General features: G+C 41.7%; 1 protein-coding gene across 1 annotated transcript in view; it reads left to right on the forward strand.

The window, feature by feature from the left end:
• Positions 1 to 12: 12 nt before the first annotated feature.
• Positions 13 to 21,695, forward strand: part of CYYR1 (cysteine and tyrosine rich 1) — a 28,157-nt gene continuing 6,474 nt past the window's right edge. Inside the window, exons 1-2 of the mRNA XM_054518604.1 lie at positions 13 to 106; positions 2,431 to 2,536. Coding sequence (XP_054374579.1) covers positions 13 to 106; positions 2,431 to 2,536 — 200 coding nt within the window. The remainder of the gene's footprint in view (positions 107 to 2,430; positions 2,537 to 21,695) is intronic.

The raw sequence follows: 21,695 nt of genomic DNA on the forward strand, positions 1-21,695 counted from the left end.
GCTGCAGCCGGCATGGAGCGGCTGGGGCGGCGCGGCCGGACGGAGAGGTACCCGGCCTTGGGGGTGTTCTTTCCCCCATTCCACCTCCTCCTCCTCCTCCTGGCAGGTCAGCGGGACGGGCGTGGGGCGGGGGACGGGCGCGGAGCTGTGGGCAGCGGGTGTGAGCGGGGCCGGCGAAGTTTAGGTCCGATGTGGAAGCTTTTCCGATTGAATTGGCATAGGGAGTTGCAAAGGGGTCCCCGGGCTGTCCCAGCAGAGCGGGAGCCCCTCTCTGGCTGCAGGGAGAGTGAACCTCGAGGAGACAGGGCTGAGGGAGGACCTCATTAACGTGTATAAATATCTGTAAATATCTGAAGGGGGTGTGCCAAGAAGATGGAGCAGAGGCTCGGTGGTACGGAGCAGTGGAGCGGGGAGGGGGGGCAACGTGCAGAAGTTGATGCACGGAAGTAACACCTGATCACGAGGAAGAACTCGACTGTGAGGATGTCCACGCAATGGAACAGATGGCCCAGAGTGGTTGTGGAGTTTCCCTGAAAAGAGATAGTCAGGAACCGTCTGGATGCAATCCCGTGCCACGTGTGCTCTAGGAGGATTCGGCTTGAGCAGTCAGGTTGGACCAGATGATCTACTGTGGTCCCTTCCCACCTGACCCATTCTATGGTTCTGTGATTCTGTAAACCCACCCGTGTAGGATAGACCCATGATGTGCAGGGTGAAGGCACCTTGGTGCTCTCCTGCCAGGGCAGAGCCTGGGAGTGTCCTGGCATGGCATAGCTGGAGCCATGAGTACCCATGCCAGAAAGAGGTGACATTGCAAAAGCCTGGAGCTGGTGGCACAGGGCTGTGCCAAAGCCTTGGTATGGGGTGTCCTGAGATGGCAGCCCTGCCAGAGCCGTGGGATGGGGTGTCCTGTGTGGCAGTCATCCTGCATTGCTGCTTCCTATAGAAGTGCCTGTGCATGAACAGCATGGCCTGCTGTTCTCCCTCTGGAGATGGGTGTCCTGCTGGCTGCCCTGATTCACTTGTTGTCAGGGCTGGTTAGTAGGATGATGGGTTGATTGTTCTGGGTTTTTTCATGTGTTTTTTTAATCCAGAGGTCATCTCACAGGGTTAGGGTGCGTCTGCCTGGGCTGCCCCATGTGCTGTGTTGCACAGCCCTCTTCAGCCCATGCTTGGTGCTCATTTTCAAGTGAAGACCGAGTGTGAGCAGGTTCAGAGAGCTGACCTGCTAAAATCCTGTGAGCAATCAGGCTGTGAGATTGGTCAGCAGCATGAGTCAGTGAGCAAAGGAGTCTCAGGGCAAGGTGGGAACTTTCACCTGCTTGGGGCAGGAATGGGAGCATGGCAGAAGCTGAGATGAGGAAGGGTTGCCCGGATCCCAGCACACCAACCGAAAGGGTCAGCACAGATGAAAGGCAGTAATGGCAGTGGGAGAATTAGAACCTCTCAGATGAGTTGCAGCCTGGGAAAGGGGAGCTACAGTGCACTGGGAATGCAGAAGCATGGTTTGCCATCTTTGATTTCAAGTCTCTGCCACTGCAGTATGTGAGCAAATAGGTCACCAAGGGTGATGGTGTATGGGGCACAGAGTCTCTCTGAATTTATCCAGGGTGCAGCTGAAGCCTCGACTGTGGGGTCCGTGATCCCCAAGAATGTTTTTACAGTGCAGGCAGTACAGTGTCTCTTGGGGGAACCTGACTTAGGGCTTTGAAACCACTAAATGTCATGACGGCACAAGAGGTAGATACTGTTAAAATAGCTTCTCATAGGAATAAAAAGATAGCTGCTCTTCTGTGTTTCTTAGCTGTAAAGAGCTCTCTTATTGTTGTTTCACAGATTGCTTTGTCCAGCAGAGCATTGCGGCTGGGAGCACTTGTGGCCTCAAGTGCCCTCAGTGGGGCAGGGAGGGCGCTGCTGGCCCCTGTGCCAGGCACTGCCCTGCCACACTGGCCATGGCCCTGTGTTGGAGCACAGTGAGGGGAGCTGCTGCCACATGGCAAGGGATAAGGGATGCCCAGGCTGGGACTGGGCAGGGACTGGGAGAAATAGCCTGTTCTCAGACAGCTTCATTCTCTCCTGCCACCCTCCAGATCAACAAGAAAAGCAGTCCAGACTCAGGTTTCTTCTGGACTCCTTGCTGGGATGGAAAAAGTTGGTCTGTGGTGTCTTGGCATTTCAAAATGCTCTTTTTCACTTTAAAGGATTAAGTATAAGGGGGAACTGATATGGCCAGCTCTAGAATACTCATATGGAAAGCACCTAAGTCTGAAATGCAGAATGAGTGGGAATGGGCTGCCATTAGGATTACAGAGTCAGATCACACATCAAGGACAGCGCTGTGATTGTATGAAACTGTTAGACTGCATTTTCTTCAAAGCTGTGCTGTATGAGATTTTGATGTTTGACATCATGAGTGTTGTTTTTATTCAGCAGAAGATTGTTTGGCTCAGTGTGATAATGACTGCAAGGCTTACTGCTGTGATGGGACTGCACCCTACTGCTGTTCATATTATGCCTACATTGGGAATGTCTTTTCGTGAGTATATTTGCACTTTAAAAAAAAAAGGTGTGCTGTGTTCATGAAGTCAGTGTAAATTTGCTGTGGCAAAACTATGTTTTGGCAATAAACTGAGGCAGTGTTTGGGTTTGTTGTTTTCAGTTTTGTTTGTTTTTTTTTTCCTTGCTGGTAACAATCTTTGGTATTCCTTTGAGGTCTCATGTTACATGAATTTTTGAAACATACCAGAAAGCTTGTTAAAATTGTGGGTTCTGTCCTTAGTTTGTGTACAATAATATAATTTCTGAAGCTAAGCCTTAGAGATAGTGAGAACCTTGTTTCAAGCTTGAGCTGAAAAGATCTGTGAATAGAAATCTTGTATGTTTTGTTGAAATGGTTTCTCACACTGAGTTGATAGTGATTGAGTAGTAATTCAAATTACTTGGATTTGGAATTCATATTGCTTTGAGTACTTTTTTTTTCATTTTCACTTTTATTCACTTGTTTGTTTTTGTTAAATAATGTATTGGCTGTTGGTGGAATTTATTGAGCGGATTCTAGGTGAGAATAGTCTGAGTCACGTGTGAAAAACACAAATCAGTTGTTTTTAAAATTTTCAAAGTTTAATAGTAATAAAATGGTAATACAATTAGAGTAATAATAATTTGGAGAATTTGGATTAGGACAATATGAGACAATAGAAACAAAGAGTTACGGACAGTCCGGGTACCTTTTTCTGGGCAGCACGAGCCCGAAAAAGGACACACATTAACAGAGGATTAACCCTTAAAAACAATAGCCTGTTGCATATCCATACACCTCATACATGATGCATAAATTCCATTCAAACACAGGATTCTGTCTGGTCAGTGTCAACTTCTTCCTCATAAGCCTAACCCCGAGCGAGGCGGGAAGAAGTTCGTTTCTCCTGATAATGGGGCAATAAATTCTCTTTCTCTGAAAGATTTAGATGTCCTGTGGCTGCCATCTCGCTGCGAGTCCTTTCTTTAGAAAAAAAATACCCTACATAGCACAGTTCTATTTTAACATTTTTTTATAACCTAAAACTATATTATCCCACTACTTAAGAGAATTAATACAGCGTTACTTTCTAACACAAGACATATTTGTTTTAATATTTGTGAAAAGCCAATCATAAAATACGCATTTTTCACATCACATCTCACAATTCGTACATTCATGTGCAAGGGCAAACCTAAATGAAAGATAAAATGTGGTTCTTCATGATAGAGCATCTTATTTTCTGTTGAATCAATTACACTAGTAATTTCCTTAGCCTTTAGCATACAGTCTGTGACTTATTTTTGGTTTGTGAGAAATGGCTACTTACTTTTAATAATTTTAGAAGGGTTTATTAAACCTTATCAAAAAATACAACAGATGACTGAATAGAGAAAATGTTTCAGCGCCAGGAGCAAAGGATTTTTCCCACCATGTGCTCGCCCACACAATGGAGGTTTTGCCTTTAACCCCTCCCAAGGTTCTGTCCATTGACCTCTTCTTCGCTGTCCAGTGGTGGAGATCTCTTCCTCAGACCCTGACTGGAGGTCAGATGTCACCATAGTGACAAGCCAGCCCTCCCGGATGTCCCAACCCCGCCTGCCTCTTGATAACCATGCTAGGGGGTAAAACATAACTATAAATCTATAAAACTTTTCTTAACCTATATACATGATATTTGTCTGTTAATTGTGAGAGTCAATCATTGCATTACTCATCTATCACAGGTTTATATTCTTGACTAAAACCAGAGAGGATAAAAATGACATGGCATATGGACTGCCTGGTACTTGGGGAAGACTGAGTGGGAAGGTGATAGTTTATTTTTTTTTAGAATGACTCCTCTGATGCAAGTTTTGTTTCAGCCATGGTACCTGGGGAATATTCCAGTGTTCCCATCAGTATATTTTATAGCACTTTGAAGGAGTAGGCAGAGTGATGGTATTTTAATACAGAATTGATCCACAGTTTTTTAAACATATCACATGCTTCCTGGGCTTAAGTAAATAAAATTATGGTAGAACACCAGAATCCTTAATTCATCTGGAAATGACAAAGCGTGTATTTAAGATGGATGTTGTGAATGACAAGTGATCTTTTTTTCCTGATCACCGAGTGAATGTTTGCTTTGACTTGTTTTTCTATTTTTTCATTTCAAAATTGTTTTTTCATTTACAAGCATCAAAGGAGTTTCTCATTCTGAGTACCTTGTTCCAGACCACGTGTGGTTAGGAATGATGGACACAAGAGCATAGGACATCACATTGTAAGAAGGAGGCTTCCGGTGGAACAAGTGGATTTAATCTCTCACTCCTGTGAGTGCATAGCCCACTAGCATTTGTCTAGCCTGATGTAGAGGGCCTTGTGAAGGCCTTGACCAGGGGGTTCTTTAGAGTGACTGCTGAAATGCTGTAACCATGCCTTCAGCACCAAGCTGGCACCTTGTCTTCGGTATGTTTGTTTAACAAACTTAAATTGATATTGAATTAGAGCTGAGTGTGAGTGGCTCTGACACATTTGGAAGGGTTTGTGTGTATCTGGGTGGATTTGAATCCTAGAGGAGGCTCTTGCAAGTGCTGTTTGCCACAACACAGCTTGAAGAGACATTTGATAAATCTGATTTTTTATGGCTAAATACTCCAATGCATAGACTTGAAGATCAGTCAGCAGTTGTTATATTCCTTTGACCCGAAATTTTGCATGATTAAGTCACAGATTTTTTTTTTCCTAAAAGCAGATGAGGACATGTCTTCTTTAAATATGTCATCTCATTTTGAAAACTTTCCCCTTCCCTCCCCTCCTTCCTCAGGCTTTATCCCAGGCTCAATTTCACTCCTCCATCCCCAGCTCCTCTTCTTCCCCACTCTGAGTGGCAGAGGGAGTGGGGAATGTGGGTATGGTCAGTCCATCACAGCCCATCTGCACTGCTCCTCACACTTTTCCTTGGTTCAGTCTGTGCTGGGTTGCAGTGTGATCATCTCCTTGGTACAGTGCTGTAGGAGTTGGAGAAATTATGTCTTCTCTGACTTACCATAGTTTTACATGGACCAAGTATAGTAAGGGTCATTTGAATGCTATGGAGAGGAGAAATTATTTTGAAACTCTCCAAGGGAGATCCTTGTCTGGCAAATATCTGGGTTGATAATTGTCAGCTTTCATAGACTTACATTCTCTCAAGCCAGCTGAGGATCCAAAACAACTTTTTGTTCTCTGGGAAGAAAGAAGAAGCTGTTTTCTGTATTGTGAATGTTGTCACACATGTGTGGTGTTGATCAATTAAAAAGATGTGAAGCTCTTTAGAAATCTGGGAAAGAGATCATCTCTTTCTCTGCCCGTGTCCACTGAGGCTGAGCAGAAGCACGGTGCAGAATGCCAGTGTGGCAATCCAAAGGCAATCCAAAATGCAGCCTTGGTGTTCCTCTGTAGAAATCCAGCACAGCTATAAGGCTAGGAAAAGCAGATTATGTGATCATGACTTCTGTGTTGGATATGAATTTAAACTCAGACTTAACTGTTTGCCAGTAGTCTGAGCTGTCACAGCTCGAGCAGGATTTACATTTTTATTTGGTTGAGTTTGATTCTGTAAGGAACTAAATATGCTAAATGAAACAGCTCTCTGTGCAATTAACAAATGAGGAAATGGCAAAAATAAAACGTGGTTGTTTCCTTTGACAATTAAATAGGAATAAAGGGCCTCTGTGCTTTAAATCTATGAGCTTTCTGCTAAGATGCTCATTACTAATGAAAACCTTTTCCTCTGAAATCTCCTGAACCTTGTTTTTGAAGGGATAAAAATAGGAAAAAGAACTTAATTAAATTGCTCTTTTGAAATGGAAGGATTTCATTTATCTGTTTCTCTGCATCTCAGAAGCTGTTGTTTACAACAGGGTCTTTCTTCATACCACACGTAATCTGGTAATGAGTCTAGCATAACCTTCAGTTTCTAAACTGATGTTTGTTGTTTGAAATTAAGGGCTTAGAAAACATGAAGGCATGTATGTTACTTTATCCAAATGAGTTCTCTGATCAGAACAAGAGAAGTGGTAAATCGCTTTCTTTTTAATTATCTATGTGATAAAGGAGGGTAGAAATAGAATGTGACAAAAAGGATTATTAAATAACTCCTAAGCAAAACCCAACTATAGAAACATTACAATAATTAAGTAGCTAGAAGATCACATACTTCATTACTCACAAGCTGGCAAGTCATAAGAAACGTGCAAGAGCCTTTTTATGACAGGAAATACATCCATTAAATTACTCCATTAATCCATCTACACCAGTCATTTTATTCTCTTTCTCTATGGGTTTTGTATCGACTTTACCTTCTATTCAGTGCTGTAAACAAGAAGGTGCCATTGGAAACAGGTAAAAATGCCTTTCCATGACTGATAAATCATGGGGTTTTTTGTTCAGTCAGACAAATGTAGCTGAAATATGTAGTAACAAAACTGCAGAAAAAGCCACTCAGAGTGTAGGCTGTCCATTGGATCCAATTGTACAAGAAGTTTAAAAATTGAACTGTATGATGAAACACTTTCATAGTTTTCCCTGTTTTCTCTAGTTTCTTCATTATACACGGTAATGTTTTGCTTTCCTCCATTCTTTTGAAGTCTTAAATTTTTTTGAGTGTTACTGGTGGTACTTTGCTCTTGTGCAATGATTATAATTCCTCATATATGCAAGTGATTTATTTGCTAATTAATACAGCTGACACCTTACTCAGCTGGTGTTCCTACTCTCCATCAGTCCTTTTTCAGTCTTTGCCTGGATGTGTCTTTGTCATGTGGCCAAAATATAGTGGCTTCCCATAATGGGATATCATTCTGTGGTGGGAATATGTGTATGCCAGGTGATCAAACCATGACATTCTGCATGTTCTTGTGTCAGGCGGAACTGACTCCTATCACCCCCACATTGCTGTCCTATTCCTAAAGTGTGCCTGTCCCAAATTTCCTGTTTGGAATGTTAACTGTTGTCCTAGGGTGACTTTATGATGCTTACATCTCCATTTGTCTGCCCCAGAAATAAATTTTGCACTTTTGTCTGTTTAGCCCCTCAATAAGTTTTGCATGGTTCTGAGAGCCAAGGGGGGAGAGAAGTGCAGTTTGTTATCAGAAACTGCACTTGCTCCCCTGCATCCTTCTCCTGGACTGTGATGTCTGCAGCACAGACAGCGAGAGAGAGCTCTCCTTTGCTTTTAGTTAGTTTTAGCTAGCTGAGGCAGAGAAGTTCCGTGCACTGTGGCTTTTCTTTTTCTTGGAACTGTTTAAACTTGCTCTGCGCTGAACACCCATGTAAGAGATGGTCCGAAGTTTCTCTCATTTGCCTCACGACTGTCATCAAGGTTGGAGATTGAAGCCCCTCCCAAGGACCGAGACTGAGAGCCCCATAAATTCTAACACAGCAGTGCTGGGCTGGCTGAAGCAGGATGTTTGCCAAGTGTTACCTGCAGATGTGTTCGCTGGCCCAAGACTGGTTTCCCATAGAAACCAGTCCTGAAACAATGGGTCCTGCTCACTGCTGGGACTGGTTTGTCCTGTTTCAGAACTGGACTGTCTGTACTTGTTCTCAATGGACTTATTCTCCACTGTCCTGTACCTGTTCCCCTCCCCTGGAGGACTATAACAGACCCCTGAGTTAACCAAAGACTTTCAGATTCTCCCCAGCGTGACAAGACAGATCTGTTGGCCTGGACCATGAGGATTTGTCTCTCCATTGGTAGCTGCATCCCCCGCTCTTTCTCTCTCTCTCTATCCTTTATCTCCTTTTTAATCCTTCTATCACATTTGCTGTGGGCACTCAATAAAAGGTGCATTTGTTTTGATTAATACTGAAATCCCCTCTGTGTTGTTTTTGCACTCTGAGATCAGTTAATAAACCATCACGACCCCCGCTTGTACGAGCAGATGGTGACATTACAACCCAGCAGAGCGCTGGCAGCTCACGGGCCTGGGCTGTGGCATTTCCAGCACCAGAGGGACTGATAAGAGACTTGAGTGAGCTAAGCTACAGCCCACAAAGAGGACTTTCTGAGTCTGTCATCTCTTTTGGAGCGGCAAGAGGTTTTATTGTTTAATATTGTTCATTTTTTTGAGCAGGTGAATGCTTTGCCTGTTAAATAAACAGTTTTTTCCACTTTTCTCCAAGGAAATCTTTTTCCTGAACCAGTAGGGAGAGGGATCACTTGAATTTGCTTTCTAGAGGAAACCCCTTTAGAGGTTTTCCTCCACATTGGCCCGAAACCAGGACAAATATTCATATAAAGGATGAGAAACAGTGAGGCTGTTGCTTGAAAATTGAGGCACAATCAAGAGGTGGGGCACCACTGCTCATAAAACTCTGATTGCTGTAAAGATGTCAGTGAGCCTCATTAGCCTGACATCAGGATTAGACCTGATTGTGTCATCTAGACTGTTGGTTCCTAAAATCCTGTTAATTCTTGCCTCTCTCTCCAGCTCCTTCTGTTTCAGCTAATGTCACATACCAGACTCAGGGTGTTCTGCTGCTTCTGCCAGGTCCAGCATACTATCACTAATTTTTCTTTTCTTGCTTTCCTTGTTCCCCTTAAGTGCTTGTCTCAGTTTAGAGACAAGTTTAGGAGAAAATCACTCTAGAATGAGTATTTCCTCTTATACTGGTTTTGCACAGCCTAGTTTTTGGTAGTGGAATGGCCACAGAGGTGATTTCTATGAGAAGGTGTTGAACCATGCCCAGCAGAGGCAATCCCAGATGGCTTTGAAGATGGACATGCTACTGGCCAAAAGTTGGCCAGTTAGAGAGGCTGGTAATGCCTCTGTGATAACATATATAAGAAGAAAATCAAAACAAAGTTATAGTTAATAGTTCCCTCTGGCCTTGGACCAACCCAGACTGAACAGTCCAGGAAAAAAAACAAAAACAAAGGCCACGGAAGGATTGCTGCTATAGTCTCCAAGGCCAGGGAAAGGGAAAAAAACCCAACTTCTTGCCTAAGTTAACAAAAACCCAAGCTAGCTAAGCAGCAAAGTAATCATCATCCTCACTGCACCATGGCCACTTGGGGAGTGAGGCTTTGAAAAAGCCTGTGCAAGAGCCCCCAAGGCTCCCTTCTTCCCCTGGACCAACCTTAAAGCTACAGCAACCATAGAGCAGATGGTAAGGGAACAGAAAAGCACCCCAAGACAGTGCTGGAGACCCCATGCCACATTTAAACAAGTTCCACTCCTAGTGATATGTGTTTTGTTGAATCAGGACATTTGGATTCAGCTTGGCTTTTGACTGTGACTAGCTTTGAAGTTTGAGAAGCACAAGGAGAAATCTTCAGCAGCACAGAGAGGCTCAATTAATTCTTTCTTATATTAGCCTCTTTGGTTCTTCAATGTACTTGCTCCTAGATTCCCCTTTTTTACTTTGTACTTATTGTACCATTTGCCTTTTTGCTTCACATCACTCTATTCTTTCATTTACCACTTGCCTTACCCAAAGTGGGAAAGCATAATTCTACTTTGTACCTCAGAAAATTTGCAGTACAGTCCAATTAATTTTGTTGAGTTGGCAGTTCAGACTGCCTGATCTGTGGCATGCTTCTGGTACCACCAAGGATGCCACTCCTATGCCATGAGACAGGTCTAAGGGTACTATTTCATCTCCCTTGGTCCTGATGGGACAAAAATATCTGTACTGGAGTAAATATTTGCTTAAGAGTGTTCCTGTGTTTTCTGTGGGACTAGTTAATTAATGCAGTTGCTTTGAAAAAAAAAAAAGAAAAAAAAATTTAAATTTAGAGAAGTTTGGAATGGAGGCTGTTAATCCCTCTCTCAATCTGTGAGCCCAGATGCAACATGTGAGGCACAGTCCCCAGATGTGGTGTGTCTGGAAATATTTATTAAAAGGGTACATAGCTTTTATAATATTTTTACTGTCAGGCTAGAATAGCATGAGTCTGGATAGCCAATAGTATAAATATTCTGATGACTGTAAGCAATAATATACATGGTTGATTCCCTAAAGAGCAACATCAGCTTTGTTTCTCTAAGACAAGCACTTGTATAACAATTTCTTCTGCAAAACTACTATGCTTCTGCTACTTGTTACACACCTTGTTACATCTCTCCTGCCTTGACTGCATAGTCCTTTCTTTTTTACTAGAAGCTCTTTGTTTCCTTTCCCCACACCCCGAGCTTTGGTGACTTAGCACTGACTCAGAGAGACGTGAGTCCTTTCGATGTCTGTGTATATTTTTTTCATACCTACTGCAGCTTAGCTCTGAATTCAGAACTTTTGCTTGTATTGCACTGGTAGGTCAGTGCAGCCAGGCTCCCACTATCACAGGCAGCCCATAAATGTGCCAAGCTCAATGTTCACAGTTCTCAGTAGCTCACAACTGCTGCATCTACTGGAAACCTCTTCCAGAGCCATATTTTTCTGGTCATCGAGAATATTTTCTTTCACAAGCTTTTTCTACAAGTCTTCTAATTCTTGTAATATTTTTTAAATTGACCCTTCATTTTGATATGAAATTGTGAAATAACATTTTTCATCCCTTTTCTAAGTGATGGATTGTGGACTGGGTTTGTTTTGAGGAGCTGTTACATGGCAGAGTATACATCCATTGTATGTATCACATGTGATTCTTGGGGTGTCCTGTGCAGGGCCAGGAATTGGGCTTGATGAGATGGATCCCTGATGGATCCCTTCCAACTCATCACATTCTGTGATTCCGTGATTCCCATCCACTGTATTAGTTAACTATGTACATTTAAGTATATTTTTTGATTCAAAAGTATAACTCTTGTTTAGTCAGTGGGGTATGTGGTTTGCACATACATAGAAGAAAAGAATTGTCTGCTTTCCCAGGTAAACATTGCTTTGTGTTACTTGACTGTGCTGTTGACAAGCCTATTTGCTCTTTCCAACAGTTGCACATTTTTCTGAAGTGACTATAATGGACTGTGATCCTTGGGGGAAAAAATTTGACATCTTGAGCATATATCTTAATGAAAACGGTATTAATATGTTGTTTAGTGGTTGTGGATGCTTTTGATGTTTTGAATATTTTGCAAGCCATGTAATGGCATTCAGTCACCTCCTTCATGCTGTTGCAAAATGGTGTCAAGTTTAGATTAGTAACAGGTTGTGACATAACAGCAGGATTTACCTCAAGGGAAACTTCACAAAATGTTGTATTTATAGATCTTTCTGTCAAAAGAGCTCAGATTGTCACCCCATCTGGTTCTGCTACCAGAGATATTTTCATGGATAGGTCTTCTGGCTTGTGGATCCTATTGTTTCTTCCCATGAGAAACACCAGCTCTGGTGAAGTGCATGGATTTACTAGGGCACACAGGATGGCAAAGGGCAGCTGAAGGCTGGTTGCACTTTGGTGTTCCTGGTTGTGTTTAACTACTACTGTCAGATGTGATAAGAGCCTTCTGCCAGGCTTCCTTGTGCTTCAACGAGGAGAGAGCAAAGCGTTTCTTTTTGGCTTTGTCTCATTAGCATAAAAAGCAAGGTAACATGTCACCAAAACTGTGAGGAAGGAGCCAGGGTGCAGGGGGTGTCTCTTCTGCACAGCTCTACAGGAGTAAGGAATGTCCCATCTCCTGGGATAGGGGAGGAAGGGCTTGGATCCTCTGTTTGCATTACCCCACTGCGTGGGGTTTCTGTATCCTCCATGCAGGTAGCTGAGCCAGGATTCCATGCATTTGCAAGGGAAGTTATTGCTGACTCATCAGTACCTGGCTCTTCTCCGGGCCCCAGTGATCAGCTCAGGTGGAGGAGGTCAAGCCTAGCTCAACATTACTTAATGTGTGTGTGCATGTCTGTACCGTGTGGTGACTTCTGCATCCTCAGCATAGCTGCACTCAGATAAAGCAACTTTCATCGTTTTATGGAACCTGTAGGAGCCACAGCATGTTTCTCTAACTATAGTTTAATTTTCAGGTTTTTTTTAGTTTTCTGACTCATAGTCCTCCAGAAGCATAAAATGATTCATATACCCAAGCACTTAGCACCTTTTCCATTTGTAAATGGCATTTCATGCAAGCTTAATGAGGATATTGCAAACCACTAAAACCATAATTTGCTTATGCTTCGTAATAAGGTTTGAATCCTGAAAAGACTTATGTTAATACTTTCAAGTTCATTGTAGGTTTTTGCAAATGGTGATTTAGAATCAGAATGTCCTCTAGCTTAGTCTCAGTGGGTCTTTGTGCCCCTTATAAGCTCTGACACAGCAACTGGGAAGAGAGAATGGGGAAGAAAAATGGAATTGGTGCTGTAAATCTGACAGAAAGAAAAAAATGCAGCAGAGGCTCTTTTATTGCTTTCACAGGGGTAAGATTTGAGTATTAAAGTACATTAGAAAAAGACAAGATGAAAATCTTTTTTTTCATTTAATCTGCTTTAGAATTTCTAAAATTAAACTCTCAGTGTCTTATTATTTTCATATGAAGATATGAGGGAAAAATCCTTTTCCTGGGTAATTCAAAGCTCAGATAGATTTATTTAGTCTCAAAATATACGTTTCTAGCTAGCACTGCAGTTTTAAAAAGCTATTGCATGGTTGCTCAAGCAATGCACATATTTTATTATTTTAAAATGGAATAAAATAATTTATGATGTTAGGTTTTTAGTGTCCTAATTCACACTTTTTCTGCCAGATCGTCCAAGAACCACTCCAGATTATTCAATCATTATTCAATTATTTTTAAAAAGCACTAAATATTTTTCATTTGTCTAACACATAGAATTCTAAAAGCAGTATAATCTTCTGAGTTGAAGTTTAATAAATGCATTCAATTAATGCATTTTTGAGTAAAAGTAGATATTCTCAGAATCAGATTTATGAAAAGGTCAAAAGGCATTTTTTTCTGGTTCTTAAGGTAGCGTTACTTGTTCGTATTCAGATATTACTTTAATTTATTCAATGTTCTTTTCACTTTGTTGTTGTGAAAAGGATTTTTGGTTAAAATTTTCCTCTCCTTTGTTGCATTAAATGGCAAAATTCTCTTCTCTATCTTCCCTCATTCTCCAATAACTTTAAAAAAAAAATGGAAGAAAAGTCAATAAGCTTATCTTTCAGGAGTGATTTATCACTCATTAAAATGTCAATGAAAGAGTCCAACTGAAGCAATGCTAAGAGTTAGGAAAGGACAATGAATTCCAGTTCCTGCAAAGCTCAATGTGTGTTTTGCTTTGTAGAATTGGAAATGGCTTGACTCCTTGCAATCAAAGCTGTTTTCTACACGTGCAGGTGTTGCCATCAGGGAACTGGAAACAGCCCTGACACTCCTTCAGCAAGTGGGTCCCTGTGCTCCCTCCCTCACCATGCTGGTCTCCACACAACATTCCATTAAAATGAACAGGAGCATTGCTGGTCTTTCCAGAAGGTGCAAGATGAGCTAAAGCCTCCAGTTTGGTTATACTCCTGGACTGCTTTTCCAGTGATGTGGGCAGTGCAGGAGCCTCTCAGAGGCGATGATACAGGTGTATAATGTGGTGGTGTTTGCAGGGGTCCCAGGATGAGGGAAGAGATGAGAATCTTGACTCCATCTTTCAGAAGTTTGATTTATTATTTTTTGATATATATTATATTAAAAGAAAATTATATACTAAAACTACACTAAAAGAATAGAAGAAAAGTTTTCATCAGAAAGCTAGCAAAGAAAAGGAATGGAAAGGAATGAATAATAAAATCTTCTGACTGCTCACAGCCTCGACACAGGGGACTGTCATTGGTCATCAAGTAAAAACAATTTCACATGCTGGGTAAACAATTCTCCAAATCACATTTCAAAGCAGCTGAAGCTTCTCAGGAGAAAAGATCCTAACGAAAGGATTTTTCATAAAATATGTCTGTGACAGTATATACAAAATCACGAACGGGACAGGACTGCTGTGGAACGCATCTCCAGCTGTTTTATTTTCCAGCATCAGTCTCATTACATGGTTAGGACAGTGGGAAGATGCCAGCAGCTCTCATCCTCGGCAGCAGCTGAAGAACTCAATGTTACAACTCACTTTAGAAGTTTTTTAACCAATCACACAAAGCAAAAGCATACTGACAGTAGTTTTATCCAACCACTCTAAGTATGCACACTTTCGGTTAAAACAGTGCTTGCTTATTTTGAATACAATACCTGCTTGTAAGCCTTAAAATACATTTTACCTCTGATTTTAAGGATTCCCACAGCGTACACCCAAGATGGACAACAGTCACGAGATTTTTCAGGCAGATATAAGTTTGGTCTGTTTTCATATCAGGGGTTAATTTTCCAATTACAGCTTCAGGTCGTTAAGTCACATTCCTCCAGTTTGCTCTCCCCAATTTACTTTTGTTGATACTTTTCAAGCCTGAGGCTGTGATGATAACCTTGGTTCTCAGGCCTGGAAGGGTTGTTTTATCTGACCAAACTATGATGAGAGCTTGCTAACTGTGACAGCTACAGCCGGTCTGTAGCTGCACACGTAAATTGGCCATAACAGACACCAACTCAACCAGCCTAGCTCATTAAAGAATGGAAGTAAACAAGTCCTGGATATGATAATTAATGTTAATAAACTCAAACAGGGGACCTCAGCCAATCCCATTGAATCCTGAACGCAGACGTATCATTGGTCAGTGAGCTGGGCGGTGCTAAGACTCCAACCAATCAGATGTTTAAGCGCAGGAAATTTGAAGCCCCTATAAAAGGGGGCGCCCAACAATAAACCTCAGCTGCTGTTTCCTTAACTCACTGTGTTCTTATTGCATGCCTGTCTCCAAAACTGTGACAACTAACACTCTGTATGAAGTTCAGAGTTAGACACTAATGCAATACAGCATCTGAAAAATATAAAAGCTAAAAACTTAAGGCGTCACTGCGCTTTTGAGCCCCCTGGCTTCTGCTGTGCTAACACAGACCCTTCTGTGAAATGCCTGGGGGATGCACTATCTGGGGATTAGGTCCCGGCTCTAAACAGCTGAGTAAAGTCTAGATTTTTTCACTCTGCCCCTTAAATGAAACTGAGAGAAGGTGCTGCTGCTTTTTTTTTTTTTTTTTTAGTGTTATTTTTCAGAAACTGCAATAAATAGGTATGATTATCATGTTAGGAGCTGTAGGGTTTTCTGCAAACTGCCATTTAATTCCCTTTCATTGGCTAAGGAACCAGTGAAACAAAGATGTTCCAGGTGAAGGAAATATGGCAGCAGAGGATGGTTAACTCTCAGCTCTGCCAGTGATGACTTAACAAACCTAGAAGTAAAACAACACACTTTCAAGATAATATCAGTATAGGAGGTGATACAAAGGTTGGTCTTTATTAGAGGCCTCCAGAGGCAGATATGGAAGTTTCCACAAAATGCCCAGCCCCACATGGGGTGAATACAGTTTTGTAAGTTTAGCAAATTAGGATAATTGACAAAAATCACCACTTAGAGACATAAGTGCTGATGCAATTTCCCGCAGTTCAACCTTCTCTGAATCCTCCCCCATCAAATGGAAACTAAATTTTGTTCATGAAAATGTGTCCTGAAGAGCTGGTTTTCAGCCTTAGTTCCCAGAAAGAACCAAGATAGGATATGGGCCTTGTACCCCCTGGGGCTTGGAGCTCTGAAATATGTTTTGTCTTTCTGCCTAGGGAAAAGTACTGGGAAACTAGCCACGGATACAACAATAGGTTACAGAGCTACAAATACATGTGTAAAGAATACAGAGAATATATAAAAGGAAAAGACAAAAATTATGTGGCATCACCTGCAGCAACAGCTCATGCCACAATGCTTGCAGTAGTGGCTGGATGGCAAAAGGCTGTGAAGGAATTGGTTTTATGTGGCGAAAATGAAATACAAGAAGGACCAGTCTTTGTTATGCAAAACTTCGCAGCTGAAGTTGATTGGAATGGATAGAGAGCTGTGAAACAATGAAGACAAGATAGCTTGCTTGTTGAAACAGCAAGATAATGAAGGGCATCTCTGAAGATGCCTTGAAGCTTGGCAGAGTTCTCTGTTGGTTTCCATATCTAGTGTTGACTTCTCTTGTATAGCCCATTGACTTGAAATCTTGAGGAATTGCTACTTTTTATTACAGCAATTGGAATTCTTCCTTTTTAAAAAATCAGTTAATCTGTGTGTCATTTGCATCCTGCCTTGGTGAAAGTATTAAAAGCTCCATCTCTTGACCCTTTCTTTGTGTCTGCACAGTTGTCTCACTGACCACTGTCTCACTGTGTCTTGGTGCAGAATGTCCCCTGGCACACCAAAATCATGTCATGTGTGGCTGTTTTGGGGATTTGTTACAGGCATAAGGCAGGCAGCAGATAAGCCAGAAGGTGCTGAACTATCATTCTTTCTGGCAACTGTGACTCTACAGGTTTGCCTTCAGGCTGGGCAAAAATAACATCTAAGATACTCTCCTGGGTAAAACAATGCAGGTTTGACTGCCAATAGGTCAGAGATTCAGGATCTAACTGGTAATATGTCCAGAAGTCAGAATAGTTACTTAGGCTGCTCCAGCAAGAGCAGGATTCACCTGCATTGAGCTCATGGAGTTTGTAGAAGCTACTATAATTACAATCAGTGTTAGAAAGAATATGTTAAGAATTACTAGAAATACCATTACCCTGTGATTCTCCTAGGGGACTACACTCAGTAACCCAGCTGCCAAAAGTGATCTGTAACTGGGGTTTAATAACTTTTTGGAAGCCCACTTTGTCATCCTGACTTCTCTTGTGCTTTAATTCTTATAGGGTGATAGTTGAGCAGTGCTGCTGCTGCAGTTCTTATTAGTCCAAGTAACCAAGGGGTTTGCCAACCAAATTGGATAAATAGTCCAACACTGCCTCCCTCTGAATCACATTGAGTCTGATTAAGAGTCCAAAGAGTATTTTTTCCAAACAAGAATATCTGGATCCAAGTACCAAAGATCATTGATTATTTTTTTGTTTTATTTTATCTCTGAGAGTTTTAAAAAATCACTTATCAGCTTTGTCACAGTTAGACACTGACACAGTGCTTCTTTTCAAATGCCTTGAAGAGTGAGAAAGGGCATTTATTAATATTAGCAGTAGTTTTTCAAAGTGTATTGCATGCATTGTTACTAATATTGTTCTAGAGATGCAGTGCCAACAAATCATAAATACAGAGAGTTGGCAGTAAATTAATTGGAGAACTAATAAAGTATTGGAATTAGGAAAGATGATGAGATGAAAGAGATCAGCTGAGCGAAGTCTGAGGGTGGCACATCTTTCTTGCAGTAACATGGTGATGAGTATTGCGAAGACAGAGTGAGAATACTGATCCCTGCATGTTTTTAACAACATTCCATACTTGCTCAAATTGTTGTAAAATTGCTAACGTTAGCAATTATGGGATGAAAAGACCTTTATGCCAGAATAAATGCATCTCTGGTGCAGAGCACTGTCCCTTCTGCAATGAGAATTTCTAAATTGATACAGTATTATAAAGTGAGCTGGGCTTTGGCAAGACTGGTAGCTCAAGCTCACCTGTGCTTGAGCCTGTGTCCTGCAGCAGAGGACAGGAGCCCAGGCACTGAGGCAGAAAATCCATAAACACTCCATGGTGCATCCAGGGAGAAACAGCCCAAACTCCCAGAGGGCTTGGTGGGCTCTGAACTGACCTTACTCTCAGAAATGGAACTTGGCAATATGGTAAATAGTGCCAAAAACCCCTTATTTCCTGACTGTTTGACAGTCAAGAAAAAACAAATCTAATACCATGTTCTCAGGAAACAACAAAGGAGGTTGAGAAAAAATGCAGTGAGGAGTGGCCAGGGCTTCAAGGCATGAAGCAGTCCCTGTAGGCAGAACAGCCAAGAGGGACCAGATTTCTGCAGGGGAAGAGTTGGCTGGCAGGCACGATTCTAAATGTCTGTAAAACCACATGCAGTGCAGAAGGAAGGGGTAGCTGGTAGGTGATGAGCTGAGGGCTAGGATCCCCAGAGAAAACTATTGGGTGTTTAATTAAGAATAGTCACAGAGGGGACAGTTTGCCAGACACATAATGGCTTTAAACTGACAGAAGGCAGGTTTAGATTAGATGTTAGGGAAAATTCTTTACTGAGAGGATGCCAAAGTAATAGAATAAGTTGTCCAGAGAAGTCCCATCCCTGGAGGTGTTCAAGGCCAGCTTGGATGGGCTTGGAGCTATCTAGTCTAGTAAGAGACATCCCTACCAATGGCAGGGAGGTTGGAACTAGATGGTCTTTGAGGTCCCTTCCAACATAAACCATTTTGTGACTATATGACTCTTTTATAGTTAAGCCAGGAAATTCTTTGCCACCTGAGGCTGTGGGTCCTAAAATTTACCTGAGCTTAGGTCAAGGCTGGACAGGTTTGCAGAAAAGAAATCCATCAAGTGATACAGTAAGAAACTAACCACCTGTCTGGGACAGAAATGTTAAGCTAGGAATGAGATTTATATTCTTTCCAGTGGGATGTTGCTAAAAACAGGAGAAAAGCTTCTTCTTTAAATAGCTGATTTTTATCTTGACAGTGTCTCTTGACATTTCTACAGCTTTAAAATTACTTTTCCCCTCTCAGTCTTTACTTTCCCATGTGTTACTTTCCTGTGGCAATCCTCTCCCTTCATTGACTTTGTTTCTGTGAAGGACTTTGTAGGCACACAGTTTGTGGAAATTGGGAGTGGGGCTGCGGCCGCCTCGTCCCTAATGGGCCACAGCTGTGCAGGACAGGTGAGCAGCATTGCAGGTAATGAGACATGGAGTGCCAAGGTGCGCTGACCAACCACCAAAGGGTACAGGGGGCACACAGGTGTAATACATGTAGGATGAAGGGTATAACAGGTTGTACTGAAGACCCATAAAGAGCTGATCCTTGAAGCCTTCTTCAGTGTAAGTTATGCCTCCTCTGTCAGGACTTTGCATAATGTTTTCCTTAAAAATGTTCCCTTTTTTTAAAGCTTCTTAGTTACTCTGTGATTCTGTTGTGTAGTTTCCATGTCTTCTTTTGCAGAAAGTGTCACTTTTCTCTTGGGACTTTCCCTTGAACAGCTCTAAACCCCACCGTATCCCTCTGTGTCTCTATACAGAAGTCTAAAATATCAATGAGAGAAAGAGGGAGAAAGCAAGCAGGTTTTAATAAAAAGGTATATTTGCTTATAGTATATTTGTTTTCAAAAATTCTGTAACAGGACAAAGAGAAACCTGAACATTTCAGAAAAAATACATGCTTATTTTTCTTCATATATGTGAGAAATGGAGTTGTAAAGGATTCTCAGACCTCACTGAAAGGTCACAAAGCTGTTGTACATTCTGTACATTTGCATGCAAACTCTGAGATAAGGTGTGCTGACTTAGAAAGGCCATGGAATAGAGATGACATTGTTGAGAGAGAGATTGAACTGAAACAAGTTTCAAATAATGGCCTTGCAAAAAGACTAGATATTTTGGAGAATTAGAACTGTGAAAGATACATTGTAGCAAGACCACATGATGTAAATAATAGGTGATTGGTCTTAGAAGTATTAGCAGCATTGTGTGGCAAAGGCTAATAGGCTGAAAATTATTTATAAGGTATTGTAACCAGGAAATAGGTTGGTTTCTGATAGAATGGCATTGAGTTTTACATCTCTTATGTCTCACCCTTCAACAAGACTGATACTGGAATAAAATCTTTTAAAATGCCTCTCTGTTGCCCTGTCCCTGTAAAACTGGGATTTTCCAACACATGTATTCTAGTCATAGGCTTTCCACAAAAAGAACAAACATTTCTTTTTGTGCTGTGTGCCCAGAAAAGCTGCTACATGACCACTCTCTTGCCAGGATTTGATGCTGAGAAGATGCAGCCTGGTAAGTGGAGGCAATGAGCTCCTGGTTTCACTGGGGCTATTGTGAGGGGCTTTAAGGGCAGATCTCTGAGTCAGTGAGTTTACATTCTCTGACTCACCATTAGCTACTGATATGGAGTTACATGTATTCTGTTAAATACATTTGAAAGAGTAAATCTCCTGAAGTCCTCTCAATCAGTATAGTTGTGCTGAGGATCAGAGGCCTTTTCCAATAGTGGATTTCAGCCCTTTTTGAGTTTCAGGTGGAGGCAGATGCAGAGGGTTTTCTACAGCTGTGTCATGCCAATGAAGAGTGCAGCCCACTTCTCAGCACAAATGGAGTATGGAATCTGGCAGAACATTTCTGGAGTAAATGGGATGCCTTTGAAAACATTGAAGGTGAACTATTTAAACTGTGTTATACAATGGGCTTTATTAATACAGGAATTTTAATTTAGCACTGGAAGTTAATGTGTACTGTGTGTTACATGCTTCTAGCATGGAGGTTGAGTTTTCCTCAGGGTGCAGCTGGTTGGAAGCACAAGGAGCTGTTGTGGTTTCTGGGGTTTGAGCAGATCAGCCAGGCAGAGTGTACCAGGGATGTGGGAGCTGGGCAGCAGTGGGCCATGAACAAAGCAATGCAGGACTGGAGGGCAGTGGTCAGCAGTGACTGGTTCTGCTGCTGGGAATCCAACTGAGAGGGGGATTATTTCTGCCTAAGGGAGTTCCCTGCAACTCTGATGCAGTGCTCTCACCAAGTGAATGTAGCAAAAGCAGTAGGGAATCGCTTGTTTGTAAAAGGGGTACCATAGTCTTTTAATTGTGATATTATTAGAGAGTCTTCTGGAATAAAGAGAGTAAAGTTTTAAAGCATCTTCTGAATCAAACTATTGTCTCCTATGACACTTTCTGTCAAGGCAGTGATGATGTTGGTCACATCTTTCAAGAGCATCTCTGAAAGGAAAAGACTTCTTTTTTTCTTAGATGCCAGTTATGCTAGTTGTGTTTCTCAGTTATTCGTGGTGGTTAATACAAAGCACTTGATCTCATTGGCATTTTCAGCTGCTGGTTTTACAGCCAGGTGTTTGCTGTCATGAGTTAGGCTTCTGTTAATTAGGGCTTCATACATTCTGCAAAACATTAACAGATTTTTTCTCCCTGCACACTCTTCATTCATTGCTACAGAACAGCAGAAAACAATTTAGCTCTCTGGCAGTGTATTTATTACAACACCATATGTTCTGTGTTTACTTATGCTGTACAATTAAGTGATTGTACTGCAAATCATGGCCAAGTTCCTGAATAGCTGGGGCCTAAAAACAAGCTCTTAAATTCATATTTGGATTCCCAAATAGAAGATCTTATTTTCAAGTATTGAGTCCATCCCGATTCTTGCTGAGTTTTTTGAGG

This window comes from Molothrus ater, chromosome 2, assembly GCF_012460135.2.
Source record: "Molothrus ater isolate BHLD 08-10-18 breed brown headed cowbird chromosome 2, BPBGC_Mater_1.1, whole genome shotgun sequence".
NCBI classification, from domain to species: domain Eukaryota; kingdom Metazoa; phylum Chordata; class Aves; order Passeriformes; family Icteridae; genus Molothrus; species Molothrus ater.